The 24,292-nt window shown below is 34.3% G+C and overlaps 1 protein-coding gene across 2 annotated transcripts in view; it reads left to right on the top strand.

Annotated features, from left to right (window-relative positions):
• The window catches only part of LOC111148594 (cell adhesion molecule 2), a 1,205,598-nt gene that overhangs the window by 859,615 nt on the left and 321,691 nt on the right, over window positions 1–24,292 (top strand). The window contains exon 2 of one of the 2 annotated variants that reach the window (XM_022505305.1): window positions 24,204–24,230. In XM_022505305.1, coding sequence (XP_022361013.1) covers window positions 24,204–24,230 — 27 coding nt within the window. Of the gene's footprint in view, window positions 1–24,163; window positions 24,231–24,292 lie in introns of those variants that run through there. The other variant, XM_022505297.1, reaches the window with a different exon arrangement.

Below are 24,292 nucleotides of genomic sequence, written 5' to 3'. Positions count from 1 at the left end.
TAAATGCACCTGGGTGGCACAGTTAGTTGAAGCATCTGACTCTTGGCTTCTGCTCAGGTCTGATCGCAGGAGCTTGAGACTGAGCCCCACATTGGGCTCCACACTCAGCATGGAGTTGAGTGTCTCTTTCCTTCTCCCTCTGCCCCACCCCTCTGCTTGTGCACATGTGCATGTGCTCTCTCTTAGTAAATAAATCTTTAAAAATAGATGCAAAAATAATAAATAAAATTGATCATGCAAAAGCTTAATTCTTGCATTTTCCTTCTTTCCATGATTCCTTAGTTTGTCTCTATGCACAAGAAGTCAGATCCAGATTATTGGCTCTTTGGGCCCTTCATTATATTTCCTCTTAAGCTTCACATGTTCAGATGTTTAACTAGATCTTGTTCTATAGAACCTCCTGCCGTTTGTGAGCTCGGTTCATTAGATATTTAACAGTATGAAAAATCTGGTATCTAGCCCCTCAAACTTCACATGTGAAAAGCTTCAAAAAAAAAAAAAAAAAGAAGAATCTAATTGGAGTCTAATTTAACCTTGAAAAATTTATTTTATCATTACATATAGATTTCCCCCCTCAGCTTTGATTATGTTTTTACATTTTTTAAAATTTTTTAAGGATTTAATGTATTTATTCGACAGAGAGAAAGATGGCAAGTAGGCAGAGAGGCAGGCAGAGAGAGAGGAAGGGAAGCAGGCTCCCTGCTGAGCAGAGAGCCCAATGCGGGCCTCAATCCCAGGACCCTGAGACTATGACCTGAGCCGAAGGCAGAGGCATAACCCACTGAGCCACCCGGATGCCCCTCAGCTTTGATTATTTATAGAGAATAGCTTCCCATATAATTTGCTCATTTTGTCATGAAAATCTAGACATGTCCATGAAATATGTATACTTAGTATGACCTCGGATTTATATCTGAAAAAAATGTTGCTTAGAACTATATTCACATAAATAAGGTCCTTTTATAGATTCTTTGTCATTTTATTTTCTTTAGTAAATCTAATAATATGATTAGAGTTGCTTGGATAATCTTCCATCTCAAGGTTTTATTCATTTCTGTTTCATTGTGTCTATTATTAAACCTAGCTGTTGATGTTTTTGAACAAACTTATTTCTGAATTAACTCTACATTGTATTCTATAATAACCCCACTTCAGTATTATCATGGTTTGCTCCCAATTTACTTTTAGATAATTAAAGCCTCTCTTTATTTCTATCCAAGTTGCCTGTTTTATTTCCCAGAACACAAGGATGTGATTTCATTCATGTTGCTCTAGGGGTCTAAAGTTGATAATCATTTTTCTACATCTGCCCTCATCAGTGTCTGTTTGCAATATATGTTGCTATATCCCTATCCCTTAGCTTTCTCTCATTAGCATTCACATTCCCACTGATATATTGTGTTTTTCTGCCACAAGCCATTCCTTGTTGTTTTCCTATAAAGGCGGTACCTTTGCATGAAAATTGTCCTAATTTCCCTAGCATATTAGATATTTTTTCTATATTGACTCAAGATGATTATTTACATATGGATTCATTGGCTTCAGAATTGATGACATGTATTACTGAAATATGAAAAATATATACATTTCTCAATATCTGAATAAGCAATTCACAAGTTGGTATAGGATAGAAGAAAATCTAGGTCATCACAAAAAACCTTGCTTAGTTCTCTTTTATTGTCATGATGAAAAATTAAAACTTATTAAAATTTATATATTGTTTGTTAAATCAGAACAAAGTAAAAGTGGTTTAGATAATTGTCATATCCAGTGCATTTTACTGGGTATTCATTTATAGACTGTCACAGTTATAATTATGTATATACATTTGAATGTATTCTTACACAAGTGCAGGCATATTTTATATCTGATATATATTATAGGTTTATTTTATATCATTTATATTAATATTTAATTGCTATATGATTCCTTACCAAATCTTTATGCCTAAAATGACAAGATAATAATTTAAATATTTTGTGGAATTGCTAGTTCTCTGTAGCTGTGATTTAGAACTGATGTGTCCAGTGAATTATCTTAGATTACATATATTTCTTTCTATAGAGTACCACTTTTCTTTTCCCAGGAAGACTGTGTCATTACATAGTTTTATTGCAAAATAAGTACTGAAAAGTACAGTTGATGTAGTTAGGATATTTTCATGAAGGCAAAAGTCATTATCCTTATTATATGTCTGTATTACTTTGTTATATTATATGTCTGTTAAACTTTATTAATATCTTTCTTACCTAATTGCTTTTTCTTAACCTGAGGAATAACATCTAGGCTGTGAAGTTCATATACCCAGAAAATAGGAAGCCAGATTTTGAGATTATACAGATGAATTTAACATTATGTAGTCATATAAAACACCTCAGTTTTATCTCTTGAAGATAACTAAACATCTGCACTTTCCCACAATTTTTATCAAGCAAAAATGCAACTTCCTTTAGCTTAGCATTTTTAAAACAATTTATCAGTTTGATTGCCTTTTAAAGAATAAGATTTCCTTCATTCTTGTTTGAATTTTTCTAAACTGCATGCACTTAAAAAGAATTAAAATATCAGTAATCCAGATTTTCCTCTTAGTTTCTAGTACTCCCCACCCATGTGAGATATTTCTTAAAAGTCAGCATAATCAAGTAAGAGGTGTATTTTAGAAAGCTTTTATATTTTATAAAAAGAGGACTTGGGGAAATACTTTCCTAAAATTTAGGCCTCTTTTTACTTTTTGGAAGACTAGGGAGATAAGATTATCATTATTTTCTGCTTTTAGAATTTCAGATACTTGATTTGAAAATGTGAACAGAAGTTGGGTGCTGATACGTGATGTCTAGAAATTTTTCTGTATAGTACCTGGGTTGTCATACATTTTCTACACTATACTCATCTCAAATCTCTATAGTACATAGAAAGATGTAAACACAAAAATAAATAAAGTTAACTTTTACACCCATAATGATGACAATTCGGTGTGAAAGTACAATCTTAATGTTTTTCTTAATGTTATTGAGGACTCAAATGATGGTGAATTTAGTATTTTCAGAAGATTGGAATTCCTGCCAAACAAGTACTCAGGTTGCATGTGAAGGAATTAAAAAATAAGACTGTGTGCGACAGTTTAAATTAGGAGAATTCTTGTGAATTGTTCTACCACAGCTCTTTCTAGCTTTTGGATTCTAGCCTCTTGCCTCATGCAATTATCAGTTTTCATCTAAAAATCACTCATTATATGTAACCCAATGACATTTTCTTTTAGTCAATGAGAACTAGAAAAATTAGTTATAACACGTGTTCATAATCTTTAGTAAAAAAAAAAATAGGTCTCCCTATCATTGGGGTCTTTCAAAGGGAATTTTTACATTTTCAAACATGGAATATTTTTCAATTCGATTTTGGCTTTTTAGTTTATAATTTCCACCAATGATTCCAGTTCTCCCTACCCAAGATCAAGAATTAAATTGACGAGTTACAACCACTTGTTCTGAACTAAATGGCAATCAATATTTTCACCTGTTCCTAAACACAATTTTTAGTTTAAATTTGAAACAAAAAAGTTATTTTTGACAATTTCTTTTTGACATTCAGGCAGGTTAAAATGTTATCTATCCTCTTCTGTAAATGTCAGTGAAAAATGTCAACTTTGAACCAGTGACACTATATTACACTCTTTGTGTGTTTTGCTGCTTTACATACAAGGTTTTTCTTATAGTTTATTTCTCCCTAAGAGGCGGCACTTTGTTAATATGGCTGTGTACAATTTTCTGACAAGTGCTGAACCTATGCTAACAAAAAATGGTTCTTATTTATGATGTGTCAAATTACTGTTCTGAGAGTAGACCTTTTAGGTTGCATTCAGCCTTTAATTTGACTGAATTTAAATGGCATAAAATGCCTTTTAGTTGGGCCTTGGCTGGCATATTATATATCTCATTTCAATGAAAAACATTCACATGCAAATACAGTTTGTTTGGAGTGAGGACAAATGCGACTATCATGACTGATGAAGGCTTTTGATCACAGTTCTACAAACTGAAACCTTGAAAAAGAAGAGGCTATTTGGACTGGCATCTGCAATCCCATGAATTATTTAGTTCACATTATTCATAAATCTCTTTGAAGAGGAGGTTTTATGAGGTTTTAAGGAGGAGTAGTCATAGTTGTGTTGCCAGCTCCAATGTATCCTGTAAGTGCCTGTCTGCAAAGGCACACTTCCTTTAAGTGTTCTATAGCCTGTAAAGTGTGTTATCTGAGTAGTCTAGCAAGTTAATCTCTAAGAAATGGAATCTGATGCCCATCTCTTCCTTACTCCGTCCACCACTGAGTCTGTTGAAGGAAAAGTGGAGTAAGCATAAAAGCTGTTTCACAGATTGTGAATAGAAGTGGATAGGTTACATCAACAGAACACATATCACATATTATCTAAACCAGCTCCATAGCAGAGCAAGCTAACAGCTCTCCTTCCTTCAACACCATGGTCCCTCTTTCCTCCCTACCTATGCACTGATGCAGCTGTCTGGAAGGACCTTTCTCCTCTTTTGTTACAGATTTCCAACCTACTTTGCTTAGCTGGTGAATTAATTTTTCTAAAACTTAATCCCATCTCTAATGACGAAGCCTAGTTTTACACTTAACGTTTCTTTTGGATTACTTGTATACATATTTTTTTCCCTTTCTAAAAAATAAGGTCTCTGAGGGCAAGGATATTTTACTATCTACACTCTTTGTCCCAGAGCAACATTATCCCTGGAATTTATAGGGCATGTTCAATAAGTGACTATTGGATTATTTTGACTTGTATTACCCTCAGGAGGTATTCCCTAAGTGGAACAATGGATATATCTTATATTGTTTTCAGTTTTTATCAAGGACTATAACTTCAAAATTATTTCCCAATTTGAAATATCATGGGAAGTTAAATACTGCTTGCAGTTTAGGAAAAACATCTTATTAGGGGTCTTCTATTGGCTTTCAGCTGGCACAAGCGAGTGACTCATGTTTAGAATGAGTTTCAGATTATGAATCACAAAACGTAATTGTAATTTGTTCATTTGAATTTTTAATGCTTTAGAGTTTCAAAATTAATGGGCAGTTGCAGTTTATACTGCTGAATAACTCTCTTTCCCTTTATTAAGAGGGCACTGTACTTGATAATCAATGCTGGGAAAGAGGTTAGACCAGATAACCTTTGATGGTACCTTCTAACTCTGAGATTCTCTGATTCTCTGAAATCATCCCTGGTGGGGTTTTGGTTTTAACAGTAGATTCAAATGCAAACGACCTGAATAAATTTACTTATAGTTTGACTATTTAATGAGAACTGATTTTATTTTTTCTCTCAACTATATTTTTATGTAAAATGTTGGGACTTTGCAACATGTTTATTAACATGTTTAATGTTTTTCTTAATGTTATTAATATGTTCATAAAAATAATTTGCAAAATTATGAAAATAGCATCATGACACAAACATTTTCTTTCTTGGTTAGTTGGATTATTTTTCCATAGATAAAAGGAACCAGTACCTAGGTAGTGAAAGTCAGAATGTAGGACAGGAAAAGTGCCTCTGCTAGGAGTTGGAAGATTTAGAACCCTCTCAATTCCTTTCTTGAGTATCTGGATGACACTGAGAAAATCCGTTCTGTCCCTCAAGCCTTAATTTTCACATATACAATTTGGAATTAATAGTATCAGACCTCAGAGTTTCTTTGTGAAACCTGTACAATGATAGGGAAACCTTAAAAAAGCATTTACTTACCTTTTTTTTCTTTAACTCTGAGATTCATTAATATCAATCCTATAAGATTTAGAGTAAAGCATTGTTAAGGAAACTTTCTTGTTTTAAGAATTCACTTTCAATTTGATTTAGTGAAGTTATTGTTCTTGTAGGTTTCTTATCTTTTCAGATTTATATCCTAAACCATGTTTGCATGTTTGAATATATCTTTCATTCAATGTGATCACTTAAAAAGTCAGTGCTGAAATTGTTATTTTTTCATTGTGAATGTGGCTATCCCAGACTTCAAAGTATAATGCACCAGTTTAAAAAAAATAGTGATAATAATAACTTAACAATCTCCTGTAACAATTAGATATTTTATTAAAATATGAGCCATTCCATATTATGATTATTTTATAAATCTATATTTAAAACTTGATAACTAGCAGTATTTGATATATAAAATGAACATGTTTACCAGCTGAGATTACCTTACCAGCCAAAACTAGCAGCTAAGTTCCCTGCAGCACAGGATGAAGTAATCTTCCTACCTGCTCTCAGTAGCAATCTGACATTCTGGCAAAATGAAGATTCAGAGTATATTTCTGTATGCTTGAATTCAACAAAAAAGTATTTTATCCCTCTTGAATGGCAAAGCTTTTCTAAATGGCATCATTTTGGCTATATCTACAAACTCCTAAACTATTGTAAATATAAAATAATGGTACTGGTTTTCTTAAGTGGGTCTTAAAATCTAGTTTGTTACTTTGTAACATTTTGCTATCCTTTCTCCTAACACATTTGCACTATTCCAGATATGAAAGGCAGTTCATGACATTATAAGATATTTCTAACTAGATTGCTTCCACCTGTGAAATATAGAGTGGCTTGTTTAGTACATTGTAATTGTGTATTTTGTAATTACAAGAGTTTTCATTTCTCTACGACCCTTTCTGGCATTTTGTCATATTTTCATAGTGTACACTCTGTGAAGTAATTTTATCCCAAGATATTCTTTTGGGCAGAGTGTATGTAAAACTTCTAAAGAAAGTTTGCATAAAGCTGGTAGGCAGAAGATGCTGCATGTACACCAAAAAGACTTTCTGAAACTGAACCAAGACCATTTTTCCATTCTATCTCCATATGACTAGATTAATGTCACCTGTTGACATTTTGCCAATTGAGACAGATTATATTGGGAAGTTCCTTTCTTCCAAATATTGAAATAATGTGAGTGATATTACTCCATTCAGAGAATATTTGACTCAGATGAAAAATATGTATAGTCAAGACCATATCAACCTTTTTTCAATTTCTATTCATGTTTCTTAAGACTGTATTTGATTCAGAAATCTAGGTCATGTTGGTTTTTTAATTCATTTATAAAATACTTAAAATAACTTTAATTAAAAATGCATTTTAAAAGATATCTAATGTCCCTCAGGTGGGCCAGATTGTGATGCATTTAATTTACTTTTTGTGTGTGTGTCTTAAAATAGAATTGTGAAAACTTCATCATATCTCTGAGAAATGTCATCTATATTTCTCTTGTTTTGTGGATTTCAAATTTAGGTATAGTTATAGTATGCTCTCAATTGCTCATAATGTGTTAACATGCCTTAAATAAAAGTTAACCATATCTCCCAAACTGCAGTCTATACCTTAAAATTCATGTTATGATTGACATTACTGTATCAATCAAGGAAGAACAGTAATATTTATTGATCCAGAGAGTTACATAGTAGGTAATGAAAATTTTCTGGAAAATAAATTATACAAAAAAAAAATCACTGACAATATCAATATAAAATAAAAATGTTAAATAGAAGACAAAGGCAGAGAAACTTAGGAAAAGAAGATGCCACTGAGGTTCTCCGTAAGACAAAATGCAATCAATCAACAGCCCAGTATTTACCCACCCATCTACCAATGTTATTTATTCTCCTGTCACTTATTAAGGCTATAAGAAAAAAAAAATAGGATCTATATGAGAGAGAGACTTGATTATATTATATAGCAGTGAAAACTACTGGAGATCAAGTCTAAAGAATTTGAAAATGACATTTTTAAGTGATCCCATTTCCTGCATACGGTTTATGGAAGTATGTACTATAAATAGACACATAAGTACTCCTTAGATTAGCATGCCTTAAATACTAAATATATGTTAAGTGTGTGTATTCTGGGTCTGAGCTCATTTGCTGTGGATGACTTGATTTTAGGGATTCATGACCTTATCTGAAGTATAACTCAGGATGAGATCAGAGAAACAGCGGTGTCTGTGCGCTATATTCTGGAAGTCACCTTTCACCTTCCTGGAACTCCTTATAGGAGTGATCCAGGAAAGGATAAAACCAAGTATTTCTTGATCATATGCTTATGCATGGAGGAGCTTGACTTTGCCAGCTACACCAAAATGATTACCTTTGGAACCTTGGGAATTGAGCAAGTTATCTGAACTATGCTGGAAGAGATTAGATGCCCTTAAATTATCCCTAACCATATTTTCCATTTGCACAGCTTTTCCAGAATTAACCCATTATCTAGTAATTAAGAGTTAGGGAACAGTGAGTCTATGTTCACTTTGTAACTATTTGCTTGAATACTATAAGCATATCAATACATAGTTCTGAGTTTCACATCTCTCTATTTACACATCTTCTAAAAAAAGTCTTATGAAAAAATTTGATTTTTTTTGTCAAATATCTTTTCTGCTTTTGCTCCTTGACCTCTCTCTTGTCACTGTTCTCCCTAAGCTAAGACTATAAACTGTTGAACTCAGCGTAAGGCCCTGGTGGTAGTGATTCTCTTCCTTTACCTCAGTCAGTGAATACCAGTCATCAATTGCAATGATTGCAAAACTGTTTTAAGTCAATAAATGTGTTGACTAGGTGATATTTTATTTCTCTAATTGAAAACCATTCTTAACATTAATCCAGAGTCCAGCAGTTCTTCTTCCTAGATAAAAATAAAAGTAATAATTTCCAATGGTATAAATTGAACTGAATAAACTGTTATATGTACATATGATTACACGAAATTATCATATAATATTGTGTTCTGTGTACATATACATGCTAACATATGCATACAGATACACAACAGAGAATGGTCATATAATATAATTTTCTCATATCACCTTCTGCCTTAAAATGTGAATGGAAATGTCATACTGTTAATGGTTGTATATGACAGTTGGAGAACTTTGGTGGCTCAGAAGGGATTCAGACAAGCATCTATAGTTGTTCTACGATTTTACCATTACTGTGTATGAGCATAAAATAATCATTTACTTTGCATATGTTTAAATTAATAAAATAGACTACATTTAAATTATTGAATAAAAATTCTAATTAGAGTAGTAATTTAGTAGAAAAACTGAAAATATATTTATGACACCTAGAAAATAGGAAATGTGGACAATCTTACTGATACTGGGAATTAGTTTTCTAAGTTTTTCTTTATAAAACTCTTGTTAAATCCAATAGTGTTCATGTAATTAACAATCTAAAGTATGTATATCACGTTTATCCATTAAAGTTAGCCACTGAGGTGCTGGGAATAATATGAGACTAATTTCCAAGAGTATATTTTATTCCAGTTATAGTTTTAGTTTATTATAAAACAGCTCCCTGGTTCAGTAACATAGACATAAAATATAACTTCAAAGGATATCTATGTACTTTATTTATGAAGAAACGTTTATTCTGGTAGTGCCTCAAAGCTTTTATAATAATATATGACTGATACATCTAAGGGTTTGCATTTATTTTATAGTCTCTTCTAGAGGCATGAGTTTGAGTCCAATTTTTTACAAGGCCTTGAAAACTTATCCCTATTCCTATCACAGTGAAAGTCATAAGCCTACAGGGAAGTATGGAATATAGCATAAGAAAAAGAGATTTGTAGATTGGTAGTGAGTCATGAAGTTTAAAGAGATTCTTGAAAGCAAAAGAAATAAGTATAGAATAAGGGAATGTAAATAATTTATATGTAAACTATCAGTGTTAGAAGCATGTAAACAGAGAGAAAACTTCTTAATAGAAAATAACAGTTATTGTGATACATATAATTAATTTAGTATTTATAGACTGAGGAAACATGGAAAAGAAATAATTACATAGATTACTTAATTCTCAAAATACATGTGGAGAAAGTAGTTAGAAGCTCAAAACCAGCCTCTGTTTCATCGCTCTAGAAGTAAAATGGTTATTTCATAGAGGGAATTAATGTGTCTTACATTTTAAAGACTAAATTTCATAAACCAAAATTATTTCAATGGTGCCATAAATAATTTCCTCACATGATAAATTGACCATATGTAGTATAAAAAAATACAAACAATACTGTACTGTTTTATATACACTATTATATTTAATCATATTATAAGAGAAGTGGCATTGAGAAATAGTAATATTTAAAACAGAAATAAGGGTCACCTGGGTGGCTAGTTGGTTAAGGGACTGCCTTCAACTCAGGTCACGATCCTGAAGTCCTGGGATTGAGTCCTACATCGGGCTCCCTGCTCGGCAGGGAGTCTGCTTCTCCTGCTGACCTTTCTCCACTCATGCTCTTTCTCTCTCTCTCATTCTCTCTCTCTCAAATAAATAAATAAATCTTAAAAAACAAAACAAAACAGAAAAACAGAAATAAGCCCAGATATTTACTTGAATATTTTAAAGATTTTAAAGACTTTTTTTATCAGAAATTTCAATCGCATACAAAAATAAAAAGAAAATATAGTAAGGAACATGCATCCTGGGGTTACATTGAAAAGAATCTGGCACTAGATGGTTTTTTGTAAATATTTAGCTTTATAAAAAGATAATGGCCTAAAAACCAGTCAAATAATATTATCCCACCTAAATATTAAGAATAATTCCTTAATATAATAAAATATCCAGTGTTCATCAGGATCCAAAGTAGTCTGTACTTGTAAGCAATTGTTTTGGTATGTCCCTTAAGTTCCCTCTTCAATTTTTTTTTTTCCCTGAAATCTATTTGCTAAAAAACCAGAATTGCTTATATGTGTTTTTCCATATTCAAGATTTTATTAAAGAATTGATGCATGGTTTTTTGGTCCCGTTTTTATTGGACATTGGAAGTTCAATGTAGAGACATAATCCCATCCAAATTTGAAAATTTGGGGAAAAACAAAACAAACAAAATTAAAAAAAAAAAACTTTTTAAATGATATTGTGCCCTTCCATGGGGAAAGTGTATAATGTCTGGTAGTTTTTCTTTTAATTAATTAATTAATTAATTAATTTATTTTTGTTTGCTTTTCCCTTTTATTGTTATGTTAGTCACCATACAGTACATCATTAGTTTTTGATGTAGTGTTCCATGATTCATTTTTTGCGTATAACAACCGGTGCTCCATGTAGTGCTCCAGGCAATATGTGCTCTCCTTAATACCTATCACTGTGCTAACCCATCCCCTACTCCCCTCCCCTCTAAAGCCCTCAGTTTGTTTCTTGGAGTCCATAGTCTTCATGGTTCATCTCCCCAACTGATCAACCCCTCCCTTTCATTTTTCCCTTCCTTCTCCTAATGTCCTCCATGCTATTCCTTATGTTCCACAAATAAGTGAAACCATGTGATAATTGACTTTCTCTGCTTGAGTTATTTCACTTAACATAATCTCCTTCAGTCCCATCTATGTTGATGCAAAAGTTGAGTATTCATCCTTTCTGATGACTGAGTAATATTCCATTGTATATATGGACCACATACATCTGCTTTATCCATTCATCTGTTGAAGAGCATCTCAGCTTTTCCACAGTTTGGCTACTGTGAACATTGCTCCTATGAATATTTGGGTGTATGTGCCCCTTCTTTTCATTACATCTGTATCTTTGGAGCAAATACTCAGTAGTGAAACTGCTGGGCCATTGAGTAGCTGTATTTTTAATTTTTTGAGGAATTTCCACACTTTTCCAAAGTGGCTGTACTAACTTGCATTCCTACAAACAGTGTAAGAGTGTTCCCCTTTCTCCACAATCTCTCTAACATTTATTGTTTCTTGCCTCATCAATTTTTGACATTCTAAATAGTGTAAGCTGGTGTATCTCATGTGGTTTTGATTTGAATTTCCCTGATGGCTAATGATGATGAACACCTTTTCATGTGTCTGTTAGCCATGTGTATGTTTTCATTGGACACTTTGGGAAAGTGTCTGTTCATGTCTTCTGCCCAATTTTTGATGTGATTATCTGTTTTGTGTGTGTTGAATTTGAGGAATTCTTTATAGATCTTGGATATCGGTCCCTTGTCTATAATGTCATTTGCAAATATCTTCTCCCATTCTGTGGGTTGCTTCTTTGTTTTGTTGTCTGTTTCCTTTGCTGTGTAGAAACTTTTTATCCTAACGAAGTCCCAAAAGTTTATTTTTTTATTTTGTTTCCCTTGCCTTTGGAGACATGTCTTGAAAGAAGTTGCTGTGGCCAATGTTGAAGAAGTTACTGCCTATGTTTTCCTCTAGGATTTTGATGGATTCCTGTCACATACTGAGGTCTTTCATCAATTCTGAGTTTATCTTTGTGTATGGTGTAAGATAATGGTCAGGTTTCATTCTTCTGTATATAACTGTCCAATTTTCCCAGCATCATTTATTGAAGAGACTGTCTGTTTTCCATTGGATACTTTTTCCTGCTTTGTCAAAGATTATTTGGCCATAGAGTTAAGAGTCTGTATCTGGGCTCTCTATTCTGTTCCATTGTCTTATGTGTCTATTTTTGTGCCAATACCATACTGTCTTGGTGATCAGAGCTTTGTAATATAGCTTGAAATCAGGCAACATGATGACCTCAGCTTTGTTTTTCTTTTTCAACATTTCCTTTGCGATTTGGAGTCTTTTTTGGTTCTATACAAATTTTAAGATTGTTTGTTCCAGCACTTTGAAAAATGCCATTGGTATTTTGATCTGGATGATGTTGAAAGCATAGACATTTTAACAATGTTTACTCTTCTGATCCATAAGCATGGGATGTTTTTACATCTTTTTGTGTTTTCTTCAGTTGCTTTCATGAGTGTTCTGTAGTTCCTTGAGTACAGATCCTTTATGTCTTTGATTAGGTTTATTCCAAGGAATCTTATAGTTTTTGGTGTTACTGTAAATGAAATCAATTCTCTAATTTCTCTTTCTACTGTTAAATTATTAGTGTATAAGAAAGCAACTGATTTCTGTGCATTGATGTTGTATCCTGCCACATAACTGAATTGCTGTATGAGTTCTAGTAATTTGGGGGTGGAGTCTTTTGGGTTTTCTACATAAAGGATCATGTCATCTGTGAAAAAAAGAGAGTTTGACTTCTTCTTTGCCAATTTGAATACATTTTATTTCTTATTGTTGTCTGATTGCTGTTACTAGTACTTCTAGTACTATGTTGAACAATAGTGGTGAAAGTGGGTATCCTTGTCATGTTCCTGATCTTAAGGGGAAGGCTGTCAGCTTTTCCCCATTGAGAATGATATTTGCTGTGGGTTTTTCATAGATAGATTTTACGCAGTTGAGGAATATTCTCTCTATCCCTACATTCTGAAGAGTTTTAATCAGGAAAGGATGTCATATTTTGTTCCCTTCATATTCTCAGACCACAATGCTTTGAAACTGGAACTCAATCACAAGAAAAGGTTTGGAAAAAAATCGAACACTTGGAAGTTAAAGACCATCCTGCTCAAGGGTACTAGGGTCAACCAGAAAATCAAAGAATAACTTAAAAACATAATGGAAACCAATGAGAATGAAAACACATTGGTCCAAAACCACCAGCAAAGATGGTGCTAAGGGGGAAATACATAGCCATCCAAGCCTCACTCGAAAAAAAAAAAAAAAAAAGTCCTGAAAACACAAACTCTTCTCATGTTAAAGAATTGGAGAATGAGGGCACCTGGGTGGCTCAGTTGGTTAAGCAACTGCCTTTAGCTCAGGTCATGACCCCAGAGTCCCAGGATCGAGTCCCTCATTGGACTCCCTGCTTGGCAGGAAGTCTGCTTCTCCCACTGACCTCTCTCCTTTCATGGTCTCTCTCCCATTCTCTCTCTCTCTCTCTCAAATAAATAAATAAAATCTTTAAAAAAAAAAAGAACTGGAGAATGAACAACAAATTAAGCCTAGCCCACATGTGAGAAGAGAAATAATTAAGATTAGAACAGAGATCAATGAATTAGAAACCAGAAATACGGTAGAAAATATCAATGAAACTAGAAGCTAGTTCTTTGAAAGAATTAATAAGATCATTAAACCACTGGCCAGATTTATACAAAAGAAAAGAGAAAAGATCCAAATTAATAAAATTATGAATGAAAGGTGAGAGATCATGACTAACACCAAGGAAATAGAAACAATTATCAGAAATTAGTATCAACAACTATACCAATAAATGAAGTAACATGGAAGAAATAGATGCATTTCTGGAAACCTATAAACTATCAAGACTGAAACAGGAAGAAAGTGACAACCTGAATAGACCAATAACCAGTAACAAGATTAAAGCAGTGATCAAAAACCTCCCAAAAAACAAGAGATCAGGACCTGATGGATTTCCTGGGGAATTCTACCAAACATTCAAAGAAGAAATAATACCTATTCTCCTGAAGCTGTTTCAAAAAATAGAAACAGAAGGATAACTTCCAGACTCATTCTATGCGGCCAGCATTACCTTGATCCCCAAACCAGGCAAAGACCCCATCAAAAAGGAGAATTTCAGACCAATATCCCTGGTGAATATGGATGCCAGAATTCTCAACAAGATCCTAGTTAATAGGATCCAACAGTACATTAAAAGGTTTACCCACCACAACCAAGTGGTATTTATACCTAGGATGCAAGGGTAGTTCAACATTCACAAATCAATCAATGTGAAAGAACACATTAATAAGAGGAAATAGAAAAACCATGTGATCCTCTCAATCTTTTGGTAAGAATGAGACCTGATTTGTGACCCAGTATGTGGTCCATTCTGGAGAGAGTTGCTTATATGCTCAAGAAGAATGAGTATTCTGTTGTTTTAGGGTGGAATGTTCTGCATATATTTATGAGGTCTATCTGGTCCAGTGTGTCATTCAAAGCTCTTGTTTCTTTGTTGATTTTCTGCTTAAATGATCTGTCTATTGCTGAGAGTAGAGTGTTGAGGTCTCTTACTACTAACTTATTATTATCAATATGTGTATTTTGGTTAACAGTTGGCTTATGTAGTTGGCTGCTCCCACGTTGGGGGCATAAATATTTACCATTGTTTGATCTTCTTGCTGGATAGATCCTTTAATAATGATAGAGTGTCCTTCTGTATCTCTAACTACAGTCTTTAGCCAAAAACCTAATCCATCAGACATGAGAATTGCTATCCCAGCTTTCTTTTGAGGTCTATTGGCATGAAAGATGGTTCTCCATCCCTTCACTTTCAATCTGGTTGTATCTTTAGGTTCAAAATGAGTCTCTTATAGACAGTATATGGATAGATTCTGTCTTTTTATCCAGTTTTCAACCTAGTGCTTTTTTATGGGAGTATTTAAGCCATTCACATTGAGAGTGATTTTTTAAAAGATATGATTTTATTGTCATCATGTTGCCTGTGAAGTCATTGTTTCTATAGATCATCCCTGTAAACTTCTGTTTTATGTCACGCTTGGGGTCTTTCTCCTTTTAGAGAACCCCCCCTTAATATTTCTAGCAAGGCCAGCTTAGTGGTCACATATTCTTTCTTTCTGCCAATCCTGGAAGCTCTTTATCTCTCCATCCATTCTGAATGGTAGCTTTGCCAAATAAAGTATGCTTGGCTGCATGCTCTTCTCATTTAGTACCCCGAATATGTCCTGCCAGCCCTTTCTGGCTTGCCAGGTCTCTGTGGACACATCTGACTTTATTCTGATGTTCCTCCCTCAGGAGTAAGGAATCTCTTCCCCCTATTGCCCTTAAGATGGTTTCTATGGTTCTAATATTTGCAAGTTTTACTATAACATGCCAGGGCATTGGTCTGTTCTCCTTGATCTTAGGAGGTGTCCTCTCTGCCTCTAGGACATGAATGCTTTCTTCATACTCCAGATTAGGAAGGTTCTCAGCTATGATATGCTCAAATATATCTTCTAGTTCTCTTTATCTCTCCACTCCCTCAGGGATCCCAATAATTCTGACATTGGACCATTTCATGGCATCATTTATTTCTCTAATTCTGTTTTCATGGATTTTAAGCTATTTGTTCCAGGCCCCCTCCTGTTCCTTCTATCAGTTTGTCTTCTAGATCACTAATTTGTTTCTCTGCCTCATTTACCTTAGCTGCTAGAGTATCTAGATTAGATTGGATCTCATTGATAGCATTTTTAAGTTTTGCCAGATTAGATCTCATTTCTGCCCTTAGAAAATCTGTGTTGCCAATGATCATTTTCTCCATCTTAGCTATTGTCTGTATAACTGTTACCGTGAAGTCTTTTTCTGACATCTTGCTCATATCCATATCCATTAGTTCTGTGGCAGAGGTCACAGTCTCTGAATCTTTCCTATGTTGGGGGTTCTTCCTCTTAGTCATTCTGTTGAGGGATGGTTGAGGGAATGTTCAGAGTCCAAATTATTGACAACAACCCAAGCAAGATGCACCTATTTCGTAGGGATCTTAGGGGTGTTGGCCTCTTATTCTCCCAGCCTGTCTTCTGGGGAAGGGGCCTGCCATGCTGTTACTCAGGCAACCCTGCTTGGGAAGAGTTGCCCTGCCTTGGTGGAGGGCATGGGCTCAGTGAAAACCTGTTTTGGGGGGCTTTTGTTCTCTGGCATCTTGACCTGGTGCCATTCCATGTCTCTTCAAGAGTCAGAGCAAAGTGACTGTATCCAAACCTCTCTCTCAGATAAGAGAGATGTCAATCTGCTCTCCACTAACCACTCCAGGCCACACTATCTCCATTTATGTCTGTGCTGCTAAAAACCACAGTGTCCTGGGTTGGGTGCCCCAGAGCCACACCCCCAGCCCTCACTTCCAGGTTCAGGCACGTCTCTGCCCTTTGTGCTTCTAAAACCACAAGCCACCCCCAGTTCACATGCACACCCCTGCAGGTCCAGGTTCAATCTGGGGGGCTGCCCTAAGGTCCTTTCCCCTTTGCTATCTGGTTGCAAGTCTGTGCCCGGCCCCCAGTGTAGAAGGCTTTTGCCCTTTGGCAGTGCAGGATCCTGGAGGCTCTCTCTCCCCTTCTCTCCCCTTTCATTTATTTTTTGATATCTGCCCACAGAATCAGGGCTCACTACTTCATACCTTGAGGCCAACACTGGAGATATTCTGTTTGTAGAGATCCAGATATATCTTCTTACATCTCAGGCTGGTTTTGTGGGTGTTCAGAATGGCCTGGTAGATATCTAGCTCAATTCAGGGGACCAGTTGAAATAGGGTCCCTTAGTCCTCCACCATCTTTTCTCCTCCACCTAGTCTTTCTTTTAATGATGATATGACAGACAGTGGTAGCTGCCTACATATGAGAACTTGTTAGGCACTACAGTATGGTGGTTTTCAAATTCTATCATTTCCTCTTTATTCATTGGCTGGTGTATTTGTCTGAAAAGAAATTTCCACCCATCAAATATTTGGTTACTTTGGACTATAACTTCTTTAGCGAACGTTTCTTTCTCAAGCATCATTATTTACACTTGTTTCCTACTGTAAAATTTGTGTGGTTGAGAAAGAAAAAAACTTGTGAAAGACATTGGATTCTATCACATGTTTTCAAGTTCTAATGAGCCTTAGGGGAAATTCTAATGTTTAGACCATGTTAGTTGATAGTTAAGAAAGATGTTATTTTAAATAAACCTCAAGTGATTAGTGAAAGGATGTGTTTAGGTTTGTATTGGAGGTTTGGTGAAAAAAATGAGAAAAGGAGAAAATGTGGGTTGTTATCTAGATCTAAAAATGCAATTATTTAATTTCCATATTTTGAAAGACTGTAAAAATGTGGTAGGTGTCTAATAAAGTAAATGTACTACTACTTGCCCTTTTCAAATTAGTGTGATTTCCTTTTTGTAAAAAGGAATCAAACTCACATGGTATTGATTAGCACTACATTGCTATACTATATCTAATGATTGCATTTTGATGTAGCAGATTTTAACATACATGTGTTCATCCAGGCTGCTGTTTTGGTTTTAAATTTGTGAATAGCTTTGTGACCTAGGAAAAGTAATGTTATCCTTTCTAGATCTCAGCTTTGTAATATTCTGAATATCTTTGTTTTCACTGTATTTCTTCTAGAAAGTAGTGGCAGTGTATTCTCTTTTATTTTTATAATTTGCACATATATATGAGTAACTTTTCCATATTTAAAAATTATATTGTACAGTATCCATGGCAATTAATTTTATTTGTTTGTTTTGTTTTATTTTATGTCATTGCCAATAAATTTGGGGCAAGGGAAACCTCTAATATATCTGAATAAGAAGTCATAGATGTTAGTAACCTTTGTCTTCTTAGAAAACCTAAACACTTTTTAAGTTCATGGCTTCATATTAAGAAACATTGATCCTTTATCTATAAATTTGCTTGTGAAAAGAAGAATACCAAAGACTAGGCTAAAATACCAAAGCATTTCAAAGAAATTCTACATAATCTTGAAATGAAAAGATCCATACTGCTTTAGCATTAATATCTGTGAATAAATGAATAAATAGCAAAGTAATATCTTTGCTATTTACTAAATGCTTTGTTGCTAAATTATTTTTCAGCAGCCATTTCTAAATGTAACCACAAATTGGGTATGTTAACACTATTTACAAATAGCAGATACTAATAAAATATATCACCCTTTTGTTATGTTAGTAAATCTTAAAATAAGAAGTAGGAATTAAAAGAAAGTGTGACTAGGTTGTATCAATTTTGAGTTAGGTAAAATTAGTCTAATCTCCCCTGAGTTGAGTATGCCCTCATGCCCTATTTATAGTTCTTGTACTTTATTTTAAGAAACACTGTCTTAGAGTTCACAAAATACTTCATGAATTTATTAGTGATATCTTTAAGATAGATTGTCAACTAATTCAATGTAACTCTATTGTTAACATAACCAACTAATTGTATTTAACTTTTTCATCATTTAAATTGGAGTTTTTAAACTTTATTAATATAATGTCTAATATTCACTAACTATTCTGAAATCGTATATAAATAACTATGATAATTCTGTTACTATTCATACTTTTCTTCAAAAGTTGTATGCCGAAGTTTTCATGTTATTAATATAATAGCAGTTACAAGTTTAATATTTAACTAATCGTCTCTGAAAAAAATAGTATGAACAACTATAATGTTATAGTTACAAATTAGTGCTTTTAGTATAAATGTGAAGAAATGTTTATGTCATCTCTAAAACTTTTCTCTGGTCAAAGTACCTTTATTTCCTTTCTTTTCATTTTAACTATGAATGTTAAAAAAGCATTTTTAAGATAATTTTCAGTCACTTTTGGGTGGTGTGCAATGTGCACTTTACAATTGACTTATAATTGGGCTATGCTGACAATGGAAAATCTTACAAGTATTGAACATGACATTTATGACAGTATTGCTGTCATCTTGGCTTCTTTTATTGAATATGCAGAGAATTATAATTGGGCTAACAAGCCTGGTAGCCTGGCCTCTTTCCAATTATATTAACCAGTCTAGTTTAGTATTAGGTGCCTGAACACACAGAAACAGGCATAGAGCTTTTGTTTTCCTTTCTATTCTATGTTGGTTTCTACCCAATAATTTAAGAATACAATCATCCGCCTTTGTGTAATGTTTGAGAACTTTCAATAATTCACCTCCATTCCCCTAAGAAATGTAAAGATTTATCTTTTCTATTTTAATTTCTCTATTTTTATTCAATTCAGTATGAATCTTTATGCAATATTCATTGTATCTTTACATATTAAATACTAGTTATTATCTTAAATATTTTTAAGTGGTTTTCATAATTTTTCTTTCAATTCATGCTAAAATTTTTAAGTGATAAATTGGAATTTGAAGCAAAATTTCTCTTCACATGAACAAATGAGTACGCTGATGCATTGAAATATTTTCTTGAAATTGAGGCAAATAACATTTTGCATATTCTAACAATGTGTTTCAGCTTTGTGCAACCTTAAAAATAATACAAAAGAGGAAAATAATTCCTAGTGATTAGAATTTTGAAAACCAGTAAACTTCTATGAAGAAACTAAGACCTGAATTTTAGTTGAAAAACATATAGTAAGGGGCACCTGGGTGGCTCAGTGGGTTAAAGCCTCTGCCTTGGGCTCCGGTCATGATCCCAGGGTCCTGGGATGGAACCCCGCACTGGGTTCTCTGCTCAGCAGGGAGCCTGCTTCCCTTCCTCTCTCTCTGCCTGCCTGTCTGCCTACTTGTGATCTCTGTCTGTCAAATAAATAAAATCTTAAAAAAAAAAAAACCAAAAAGCATGTTGTAAGAAAAGTTAAATGCAACATTTTTTTTAAGATTTTTATTTATTTATTTGAGCACTGAGCAACCCAGGCACCCAGGCACCCCATTTTAAAAGAGCAAAGGAGTTTGCAGTGTATCATTTATTTGAAACACTGGATTCTATTCTTTTCTATTTATTTTCTCTTATTCTGGTTTCTTCTTATTTTAGAGCATTCAATATACTTGTGAATATCCTTTCCAAATAATCTCAACCCTTCCATCTGTAATATTAAAGGTCTTCATCTTTGTTGGGCTTTTATTCTTTCCTAAAAAATATATATATATATATGAGAACAACCTGCAGAGCTCGCCTACAGAAACTAAACACCACTACAATACATAAGGGCCATGACATAGGATGTGCATTGCAGTATTGTTAATAGCAGAAAAAAAAGAAAAAAAAAGTACTCTACAACTGACCTGATTGTTTATCAATAGGGAAATAGTCTCACATTCATAGAGACTGTGGGAAGATATACAACTGTTAAAATAGTGAGTTTGAATGCCATGCATCAACCTGGAAAATGTGAAGGAAAGACTACAAAGTCATGTGTATGATCCTGTTTGGGAAACCGACATACACAAAATATGTATGTTACTGGCTTTTACAAAAATTGCAAAATTTATTTTTCTAACAATAGCAAACTGTTTAGAGGTATCTCTGCATTGCATCTAGAAGCCTTTCTTTGAGTAAAGAACTCTCTTGTTTGACTCTTCTAATTTCCTCATTAAGTGTACTTCTGGACCTAAATAGTGTTTGCCATTAGATACAAATAAATTGAAATTTCTACTTCTTAATGGGGATAACGCCATTTAAAGTAATGGAGTTTTCTAGTTTTATACCTATGTAGTCAACCAAATACCAAAGTATCAAATACAAAGTACCAAATAGCTGAAGACTAGTGAATCATTCAATTTTGATTTGGCTTTGTAGACCTGATATTTGCAGTTCAGTTGACAACTGAACTGTGCCTTAAATCCCAAGTTCACAGATTTAGAAATTAGACACAGCTAGGATCAAATCCCAAATTTGCTTCTTTCCAGTTGTGTCATAGTCAGCAAGTAATTTGACTTTTCTGAGTCTTAGTTTCCACATCTGTGAGAAAATGATAACAAAACTTCTTTTTTTTTCTCTAAATTTGTACTTAAATTCTAGTTAATCAACACACAGTGGACTACTGGTTTCAGGAGTGGAATTCAGTGATTCATTATTTACATACAGCACCCTGTGCTCATCATAACAAGTGTCCTCATTAATACCCATCCCCCATCTATCCCACCCCCACCCACCTCCCTCCATTGGCTCTCAGTTTGTTCTCTATCTTTAAGAGTCTCATATGGTTTGTTTCCCTCTTTTTTTCCTACTCCCATCTGTTCACCTGTTATGTGTTTTAAATTCCACAGATGATTGAAATCACATGGTATTTGTCTTTCTATGACTTATTTTGCTTAGCATAATGCATTCTAGCTCTATCCATGTCATTGTAAATGGCAAGATTTCATTCTTTTTGATGGCTGAGTAATATTCCATTTTATACGTACGTGTGCAGGTACACACACATGTAGACACACACACACACAATTTCTTTATCCATGTCCATGTCCATGTCAATGGATATTTGGGCTCTTTCCATAGTTTAGTTGTTGTTAATAAAGCCTCTATTAATATCATGGTACATGTATCCATACAAATCTGTATTTTTGTATCCTTTGGGATACAAATATCTAGTAGTGCAATTGCTGCATTGTAGGGCAGTTCTATTTTTAACTTTTTGAGGATGCTCCATACTGTTTCCGAGAGTTGCTGCATCAGTTTGCATCCCACCAACAGTGTGAGAGAGTTCCCCTTTCTCCAAATCCTCACCAACCCCTGTTGCTTCTTATGTTGTTAATTTCAGCCATTCTGATGAATGTGTGAGGTGGTGTCTCATTGTGGTTTTGATTTGTATTTCTCTGATGATGAGTGATATTGAGCATATTTTCATGTGTCTCTTAGCCATTTGGTTGTCTTCTTTGGCAAAATGTCTATTCATGTCTATTCATGTCCTCTGCCCATTTCTTTCTTTTTTTTTTTTTTTAAAGATTTTATTTATTTATTTAAGAGAGAGACAGTGAGAGAGAGCATGAGCGAGGAGAAGGTCAGAGGGAGAAGCAGACTCCCCATGGAGCTGGGAGCCTGATGCGGGACTCAGTCCCGGGACTCCGGGATCATGACCTGAGCCGAAGACAGTCGTCCAACCAACTGAGCCACTCAGGCGTCCCTCCTCTGCCCATTTCTTAACTGGATTATTTGTTTTTAGGTGTTGAGTTTTCTAAGTTCTTTAAATATTTTATATACTAACCCTTTATCAGGTATGTCACTTGCAAATATCATCTCCCATTCCAAAGGTTGTCTTTTAGTTTTGGTGATTGTTATGTTCACTCTGTGGAAGATTTTTATCTCGATGAACTCCCAATAGTTCAATTTTGCTTTTATTTCCCTTGCCTCTGGTGACATGTCTAGTGAGAATTTGCTATGGTCAAGGTCAAAGAGGTTGTGCCCTCTAGGTTGTTGATGGTTTCCTAACTCACTTTTAAGTCTTTCATCTACTTTGAATTTTGTGTGTGTGTGTATGGTGTAAGAAAGTGGTCCTGTTTCAATCTTCTGTAAGTTGCTGTCCATTTGTTGAAGAGACTTTTCTTCCATTGGGTATTCCTTCCTGCTTTGTTGAAGATTATTTGACCATATAGTTGTGGGTCCATTTCTATTCCATTCTTTTGATCAATATGTTTTTGTGCCAGTACCATACTGTCTTGATGACTACAGTTTTCTTTTTTTTTTTTTCTTTTTTTTTTTTTAAAGATTTTATTTATTTATTTGACAGAGAGATCACAAGCAGGCAGAGAGGCAGGTAGAGAGAGAGGAGGAAGCAGGCTCCCCGAGAGAGCAGAAAGCCCGATGCGGAGCTCGATCCCAGGACTCTCAGATCATGACCTGAGCCGAAGGCAGCGGCTTAACCCACTGAGCCACCCAGGCGCCCCGATGACTACAGTTTTCTAATATAGCTTGGAGCCTGGAATCATGATGCCCAAATTTTGCTTTTCTTTTTCAGGATTGTTTCAGCTCTTTGGGATCTTCTGTGGTTCCATACAAATTTTAGGATTATTTGTTCTAGCTCTGTATAAAATGCTGGTGGTATTTTGATAGGAATGCCATTACATGTGTAGTTTGCTTTGTGTAGTATAGACATTTGAATAATGTTTGTTCTAATCCATGAGCATGGAATATTTTTCCATTTCTTGGTGTCCTCTTCAATTTCTTTCATAAGTGTTCTATAGTTTTCAGAGTACATAACTTACTTCTTGAAACTGTCATTATTATGTGGCAAGTGGGTAGAAAATACTCAAACTCAGGCTCTGGCATTTAGTAAGCACTCAGCAAATGCAAGGAATCTTACAGGTTAGATTTTAATCATTAAACAAAATAAAATATATTTAAAGTATATGTGAGTATTTCTTATTTTATTTTACTTTATTATTTTTTTTCAGTGTTCCAAAATTCATTGTTTATGCACCACACCCAGTGCTCCATGCAATATGTACCCTCCTTAATACCTACCACCAGGCTTACCCAACCCGCCACTCTCCTCCCCTCCAAAACTTTCAGTTTGTTTCTCAGAGTCCACAGTCTCTCATGGTTTGTCTCCCCCTCTGATTTTTCCTGATTCACTTTCTTTAATTCAATTAACTAATGTTGAGTTAAGGAGGGAGAAAGAAAAGATATACAGTCCTTAAAAGTAATTCATGTAGTCCTTATGGTGTTTGGTATTTGCACTGTGTGTCTCCTATCTATTTTATTCTTTCTTATTCAAAGACTTTAATCATATACTAACAAAATGTAACCAACTATTATTTTCTTAATTATAGATTCTTTTCCTCTAAGGTGTGTTGATTGTGTAATCATAAATATTACCTTCTTAGAGTTTAATAGTAATAACATATCTCTTTTTCTTACTAGACACCCTGTCTAATATCTAATATGTTTGTTCTCTTCTTGTGCAATCTTTCCTTGGAACCAGCGGCTGCTTCAAAGAATAAAGTTAAAGGTGAGCTCCTATCCATTCTGCATGACTCACCATGATTCTTTTTTTTTTTTTCCTCAATCTTC

This window comes from Enhydra lutris, unplaced genomic scaffold (genome assembly GCF_002288905.1).
Source record: "Enhydra lutris kenyoni isolate GAN:26980312 unplaced genomic scaffold, ASM228890v2 scaffoldscaffold2, whole genome shotgun sequence".
Taxonomy (NCBI): Eukaryota; Metazoa; Chordata; class Mammalia; order Carnivora; family Mustelidae; genus Enhydra; species Enhydra lutris.
This window is presented reverse-complemented; position numbering and strand designations above follow the sequence as displayed.